The sequence below is a fragment of the Euleptes europaea genome, chromosome 1 (genome assembly GCF_029931775.1).
Source record: "Euleptes europaea isolate rEulEur1 chromosome 1, rEulEur1.hap1, whole genome shotgun sequence".
Classification (NCBI taxonomy): domain Eukaryota; kingdom Metazoa; phylum Chordata; class Lepidosauria; order Squamata; family Sphaerodactylidae; genus Euleptes; species Euleptes europaea.
This window is the reverse complement of record NC_079312.1, coordinates 140842713-140850627: the sequence shown is the minus strand read 5'-3', so window position 1 is coordinate 140850627 and position 7915 is coordinate 140842713. Positions and strand designations below refer to the sequence as shown.

The window sequence follows — 7915 nt, the reverse complement described above, 5'->3', positions numbered from 1 at the left end:
ATGTGGAGGAGTGGGGAATTGAAACCGATTCTCCAGATTAAGAGTCCACCAGTCTTAACCACTACACCATGCTGGCTCTTATTATTAGCTATACTAAAGTTTATATAGAAGTTGTTTCTGTTGAGTTGCATTGGGTGACTAGCATCAAATAGTTTCAGCTTAACTATCAGTTTAAAGTTTGGGGAATTCACTACTGAATTACTGGGGCGGGGGGGAGAATCTATGTTTGCCTTCCATAGACTACTTATGCCATAGACTACTTATGTCCTTTAAAAAAAAACACAGTCCTTTGATCCTCCAGCTATGTTCACTTGCCACTGAATAAATGCTGCACTCATTGAACAAGTGATGCTGAGTTTGTCTGAGTGCATAAACATGATTGGGATCCACACTATGCCATGTGGTAGTCAGAGAAATAGAAAAGTGTTTCTAACAATTGTTGATACGCATTTTCTTTTTTCTTTCTTACTACAGGCCATGCCTCCCCGTGGCAGGTGATAAGTTGCTAAGTTAGCACTTATCCCCAGATCTTCCTTGGCACAGTCAGGGGCTGAAAGAGGCACTGACTTCTCCCTTTTTTCCGGTGTGTGTGTTCCACTAGAACATTCAAAACTGTTTCTCCAAAGAGTTCTGCAGAAACTCAGACTGTTTTCTAAAGCAGAAGCACCACAGTCCACAGTGGAAGCAATGGGCAGCGTGCGAACCAACCGCTACAGCATAGTTTCCTCAGAGGAGGACGGAATGAAGCTGGCAACAATGGCTGTTGCCAATGGCTTTGGGAATGGGAAGAGCAAGGTACACACCAGGCAGCAGTGCAGGAACCGGTTTGTCAAGAAAGATGGCCACTGCAATGTCCAGTTCATTAATGTGGGTGAAAAAGGACAACGTTACCTAGCAGACATCTTCACCACCTGTGTGGACATTCGCTGGAGGTGGATGCTACTTGTCTTCTGTCTTGCTTTCATCCTCTCGTGGCTGTTTTTTGGTTGTGTGTTTTGGTTGATTGCCTTATTGCATGGGGACCTAGAAAGAACAGAAAGACTTTGTGTCTCCGAAGTGCGTAGCTTCACTGCAGCCTTCCTTTTCTCCATCGAAACACAGACAACGATTGGCTATGGCTTTAGGTGTGTCACAGATGAGTGCCCCATTGCAGTCTTCATGGTGGTTTTTCAGTCAATTGTTGGTTGCATCATTGATGCCTTCATCATTGGTGCTGTCATGGCTAAGATGGCTAAACCGAAAAAGAGAAACGAAACGCTCATCTTCAGCCACAATGCTGTAATAGCCATGAGGGATGGAAAACTGTGCTTGATGTGGCGGGTTGGAAATCTGCGCAAGAGCCACTTGGTGGAAGCACATGTCAGAGCCCAACTCCTCAAATCTCGGATCACTACTGAAGGAGAATACATTCCTCTAGATCAAATAGACATCAATGTTGGCTTTGACAGTGGGATAGATCGCATATTTTTGGTCTCACCCATTACAATTGTACATGAAATAGATGAAGAGAGCCCTTTGTATGATTTAAGTAAGCAAGATATGGACAATGCAGACTTTGAAATTGTTGTAATATTAGAAGGCATGGTGGAAGCCACTGCCATGACCACTCAGTGCCGTAGCTCATATCTGGCAAATGAAATCCTCTGGGGCCACCGTTATGAGCCTGTACTATTTGAAGAGAAAAACTACTATAAAGTGGACTACTCGAGGTTCCACAAAACATATGAAGTGCCGAACACACCCCTTTGTAGTGCCAGAGACTTAGCAGAAAAGAAATACATCCTTTCTAATGCAAATTCATTTTGCTATGAGAATGAAGTGGTCCTGACAGGCAAAGAAGATGAGAGTGACAATGGGGTGCCTGAGAGCACAAGTACAGATACCCATCCAGACCTGGACCAGCACAGTCAAACAGGGGTACCCCTAGAACCTAGGCCTTTAAGGCGAGAATCTGAAATATGACTAAGACAAAAGATCTTCGCTATGGTTATAAAATCTATCTGTCAGCAACAGGCATGCTATGCTGAGAGATGGCCATTTTGCAAATGATGGTACTGTTTCACAGAAATGGGCATACAGCCCTGAGGAATCGGCCTAGGCTGGTTAAAAGTGCTGTCTTCAGAAGAGGAGCAGCAGAAGCGTTAACTTGGAATGTAAAGCACTATGTCTATGTGTGGCAAGAAGGCACATATATGTTGTATAATAAATTATGTGTATATATATTTTTTACAAAACTTGAACTTGCAGGCAAGCTTTGGTTGAGTTCTGTTGTTTGACATCTATATTTTCCCCCCAGAATGTTTCTCTCTTGGGAACAAAAATGTTTTTAATGGCATAACAAAGGCATGATAACTGCCTTATTACTATTTTTAAAGCTGCTGCTAACTACAAGAACATGAATGGTAATATTTTTTGTTGTAGTGTAGCTTTCATTTTTTATGTATTCATAAAAAAAGGAAACAGAAAAAAACTCAGTGTTGAACTAGTTAATTTCAAAGCTCTCTGTCAATCAATCAAAATGACTGATGACGCTGGGGAATCTGAACTTCTGTTGAGGCCAGTAGTTTGGTAGATAGAATCAATTTCTCTCTGATACTGTCCAGTTACATAAGGAACATTATGTAACACAAGGCCATACAGTAGCCTACAGCAATATTGATTAATTTGTTTTTTTGGAATGGGGTGGAGATTTTTCCCCATCTAGAATATGTTTTAATTTCAAAACTACCTAAGTGAATACCAAAGAGAAAAATGCACACTTTTGCACAGTGAACGTTTTATTTAAATAGAACAGGCTGCTTTAATGACATAAGAAAAATAGGTTAGACTCAGCCTATTTTTCCTCCCCAAAGGTCCTTATGTCTGGAGTATTTTTCAATGCACCTTATTAAAAAAATAAAAGCTTAAGATTAATATAAGGGTTTCTTTCTGCTGTCCCTCTCCTTTTGGGAAATGAGCTTCTGATTTTTTAGATTTATTATTTTATTCTAGCAAAAGTTGAGTAAAGGGGAGCGAACAACTGTTCTTTCCTGTTTGCTAAACACCAGAAAGACTATGGCAGAAGGTCAAATGTCAAGTCACATGTACATTCCAAAGTACCTTCTAGAAAATACAACCGTATTACAAATGGAGTGGCATTTTGGGTGATGATTACAATCCAGTTAATTTTCAGTCTGTTTCTAAATTGTTCTTGCTGGACATCGGCAAAACTATTGATTCCATGATAGACACTAGCTTGGTTTGGGTCAGCAGGTGAACAAAGCAACATGCTGCACCTAGGAAAGACACAGAGCCAAGGAATAATTTGATGCAGGGATCTCTCTCTCTCTCTCTCTCTCTCTCTCTCTCTGTTTTTTTTTTGTGGGATTGTGTCTCATTGCCAAGGGTAGGAGGATAGATGTCTAATATGCTAGTTATTCTATCGTTTGATCAAGAATCCTTAGTTTGAAGGGAGCAATACTGTAAAAGAGTTCCCTCCTTTTAATTACTTGATATGCCTCCATGGAATGATTAGTGGATTCAATATCTATACTGAAGCCTTTTAGAGCTGCTAATGCAACCTTTTGCTGAACCATGACTTTAATGGTATTTTTGGATCCCTTGCCAAGAACGCTTTAAAAATTCTCTGTGCCTCTAAGATCAAGTGTACCGTTTTAGCTGCACCCATAGGTTATAAATGTATGAGTCCTCCGGTAGCTGAGGATTGTCACAAGGGATCAAAATCCTACTCTTTTACAGTATTGGATCTCACTGTATGCCATTAAAAATAGCTTGTTCAGGTTCTTAAACAATTTGGAAATAAACATTGGTGGAGGATTGTGGCCCCTAAGAAGGAAAATGGCAATACTGTGGCATTTTGCAGATAGCATAAACTTAACTTTGAGCTGAATAGGGGAGTTCTAGTCTGGAGCACTCAATGCAAATGCATACAGGTTGCTTTTTGCTTTATATTAGGCCAGATATTATTTATGTACTGTGTACTAAGGTTAAAAAGGGGGAACTGATACACAAGGCAACCTGATGGGAGGATCTGGGTCAGAGAAACAATGAAAGCATTTGAACGCAACTCATGCTGCTATTGTAGTATTCTTGCAAAGGAGGGGGGGGGAGTTCAAACCAAAGAGTATTCAGTGACATATGAAACAAAGAAGGGAGGAAACTACTTCAAAATGCACAAAAGTTCCCACTTGCACAAAAGTTCCCACTTGCAAGTCTTGAGACATTAAATGAAAAGGTGGGTTGGAAAAGTGTTGAGTATTCTTGTTGTTTTTTTTTTTTAAAAAAACCCAACAACGACAGAAAGGGATTATTTAAAAAAAAAATCTAGTTTTCTTTTTTTCTGGTGCAGAGCTGACTTTTCTTTTCCAAGATGCAGGGTTTTGGTGTGTTCAGAATTTTTTAAAAACAAAAAATGTACATTTTTATAAAGTTGATCAAGTATTTTCATATTTAAAGCCAAATGTAAATAGAAGTCAATTTTTTTAAAAGAAGAGAATGACAGGAGAAAAGGCCAAGATGGCATCAGTCAGAACCTACGATGCTGCTGGTTAGCATGGTTTTTGCAAGCCTTATGGGGTTTCTAGTACTATGACATTTTTTTGTTATTTATTTAGGCATGGGTTTTTAACTTGATTGTTTCTTTTTTCCAAGCTATTCCAAGCTATTGGCATTTTACCAGCTTTCAGATTGCTTGAGAGTGGATAATCTATCGCAATCTTTGATGGATTTTTTTCTTCAAATAACCCTTTGTCTTTACCTGTTGACTTCTGCATGTTGCAATTGCTAGGATAGAAACTTGTTGTGTATGTGTATCACGGTACCTGTCAGCCCTTCATTGTTTAGTTTGAAAACTGAACATGCTTTGGGAAATTCAGCCTAGGTTTCGTAATCATTGTGAAGCTATGGATATAGGTCATTTTTAAAAGTAGCCGATATCAAGGGACAATTGTGCAAAGTGTTCGGCAGTTGAGATCCGTGATGCAATTGTCAACCACTTAAATCAATGGGGATCCCCCCCCCCCCACTGACTTCATTGGAATGTAGATTGCACACTTAACTTGCATTTGTGGGTTCAGGACTTAAGGGACAAGTAGTTAATTTCCCTCTTCCCTAAAATACTTGAATGGAGGCCCTTTTCTTATATGGAACTAACATAATCTTACACAGAGGACAAGCAAAGGTAGGCTATGAACTCCCCATTATTTCTCATCCATGTTCTGGTGTCCAGTTTTTATTAAGAAAAGTGCTGCATATATGCAGTGTTTTAGACACACTGTTCAGCCACAGACACCTTTGGTTTCTAACTCTTGATTCAATTGCACATGCATTCATTTGGCAAAGACAAAGGATTCTGGTATTTGTGTTCTGTCTTTTTTGTGGGGGGGATTACAAGGTAAAACTGAGAAGTACTGTAATGTCTTTTTAAAAAGCCAGCTGCTGTTGAACATCTGCAAGATGGGAGGGCACTGCATAGTTGCCATCACATAGGCAACTTGAGAGAGCTTTCCCTTCTCATACATGGATTTTCTGTTCTGCAGCAGTTTGTAAGGTGAACAATCCAATAGGCATTTGACAATCGTTCTCCCTTACTATTTTTCTGATTGCAGCCTTTTGTATCAAAGTCTTCCTAGCATACTGCACAAATCATGGATTGTACAGATTTTTATATATATATTATATATTATGTCTTATTTTATTATTTCTAAATAAATAAAAATAAAGTATTCTTGCATATTTTGTATCTTATTTAATGAAGTTATTACATAAGCCTGTAGCATAGTTTGACTACAGCGTGCCGAAATATGCTTTTTAACTGTCTATCTGAATTACTGCCAAAGAACCAGACTAGCAGTATCAACCTAAGCAGAGTTACACTCTTGTGCTCACAGAAGTCAATGGGCTGAGAAGGGTATAACTGTGCTTAGGATGACACCGCAGTTCTGTTATAGATGATGGTTTGTATCCTATGAACCACAAGGAGAAGGCACTCATGGACGCAGATCTTTCCTGCCTTTCCATTCCTTCAGCTGTCCCTGTTTGATTCCACAAACGTTAATGCTGGGTATTGGGGGAGCTTCATGGACCAAAATCCATGGAGCAATGCACTGAGGAAGTGGAATTGGACAAAATCACCCCCAACTTCCAAGAGTTCATGATAGTGGAAGAAGGAGATGAGTGTAAGTTTGTTAAGTTCTTCATCACTGCACCCCTCATGCCATTTTGTCCATGAAGCTCCCCTGACTCTCAGCAGCCATTGTACAGGTCAAAGGGAGCTCCTGGGAGAAGGGAAGGTAAAAAATACTTGTCTACGGAAGCCTTCCATTCACTGTTCTTAGGATCTAGTCCTATGCAGTTTAGAATGCACACTTGCCTGGGAGTAAGAAGCACTGAACATTGTAGTATTTAATTCTGAGTAGGCTTGCCTAGGATTGCATTGCCTATCTTATAAAATAGAGGTCAAGGCTTGGGTTCATGTCTCTTGTGGCAAAAGTGGATGTTGTAGAACAAATTTCATTTACTCCCCATCCCTCTGCTAAGAGACAATCGCAGCTAAGAACAACAGCAATCAGTGGTTTGGTGCTGTGTGCTTAATCTTCAGAAAGCAGAAGTCTCTTTCAATGATACTCTCTACTCCTCTGTGGCTCCTGGCTAGTGTAGTAAGACCCTTTGGGCAGGACCACATTCCAAAGATGTGATTCTTCCTGATGCTGCTCTAGTTAAGCTTCCTTCTACCTGTTGTAGTGAGCTGGATTCTTCTGTGCTTTGCAACAGATAAAAGAAAAACGAAGGTCCCACAATGGCAGTGGCACTAGGTGGCTTCCTCCTACGATGATGCTTTTTCAGTCTGATCCCCCCATACCCAAAAAATAGCAGCTGATTCCAGGGCAAATGGCAACAGACTATGTATGACCTTTACATCTGCCCTGCAGGCCCATTCTGTTCCCATATCATCTGTTTATCATTCTAAACTTGGATAAGCCACTCCCTCATCCAAAACATCAAATTCCTGAGAAGAAAATGTCAGAAGAAGTGTTTGGCTGTTTTAAGTTTAATTATTCATGACACAAGGTATTCAATGTACCACTATCATTATAGTAAGAGTATCTAGTATTTACTATTGTAGTAATTGATGGCAACATTACTAGATGGCAAAATTACTAGACGAACCTGAAAATATTTAGAACCAATTGTGCAATTTATATTATTTTAAAATGTATTCCAATGGCAGAATTTAGGTGTTCTGAATTTGGAGTTCAGAATAGGAGGCTGAAGTTGGTTCCCAGTTTGTCCCCTATTCCCAGTGCCTTATTTGCATTTCCTAGTTTCTGAAGGATATTGAGGACAATTTAAAAGCTCTGCAACCCAAAACAAGAATTGGACCACCACATATCCTCATGTTCAGGGGACTGTTCCCTCCGAGAGGGTGCATGCTGGGTTCTGGTCCAAAGTCCGGTTCTTGTGCCAACTGCTCCCAAGGGGGGTGACCCAGGTCAGGTGCACATACAGACACTGGGGCTCAGCTGCACCCAAAAACAATCTTTGGACCACCCCAGATTATATATCCCCACCCTCCAGAGACTGTCCCTTGCAAGAAGACATGCAGTGGTGCCTGGTCCAAACACTGGTTCTGGCACCACTGCCTTATTTTTAGGTCCACACCAAGAGGCCTGCATTTCAATGAAGATTTGAATAAGGAACTGGAAGAGTTGTATGCCCTCTGCACCCCAAAATAAAATTTGGACCACCACATATCACTCCCCCTCCACATTCAGGGGGCTGTTCCCTCCGAGGAGGCGCATGCTGGGTCCTGGTCCAAAGTCCGGTTCTTGTGCCAAGTGCTCCCAAGTGGGGTGCCTCCAGGACAAATGCTCATACAGACACTGGGGCCCAGATGCACCCCCAAACAAACTTTGGA

The 7915-nt window shown here is 40.7% G+C and overlaps 1 protein-coding gene across 1 annotated transcript; it reads left to right on the top strand.

Moving 5' to 3' along the window:
• Window positions 1–580: 580 nt before the first annotated feature.
• Window positions 581–2438, top strand: KCNJ2 (potassium inwardly rectifying channel subfamily J member 2). Its single transcript, XM_056851338.1, has one exon. The coding sequence runs from the start codon at window positions 688–690 to the stop codon at window positions 1960–1962; it is 1275 nt and encodes a 424-aa protein (XP_056707316.1). The 5' UTR covers window positions 581–687; the 3' UTR covers window positions 1963–2438.
• Window positions 2439–7915: the final 5477 nt, after the last annotated feature.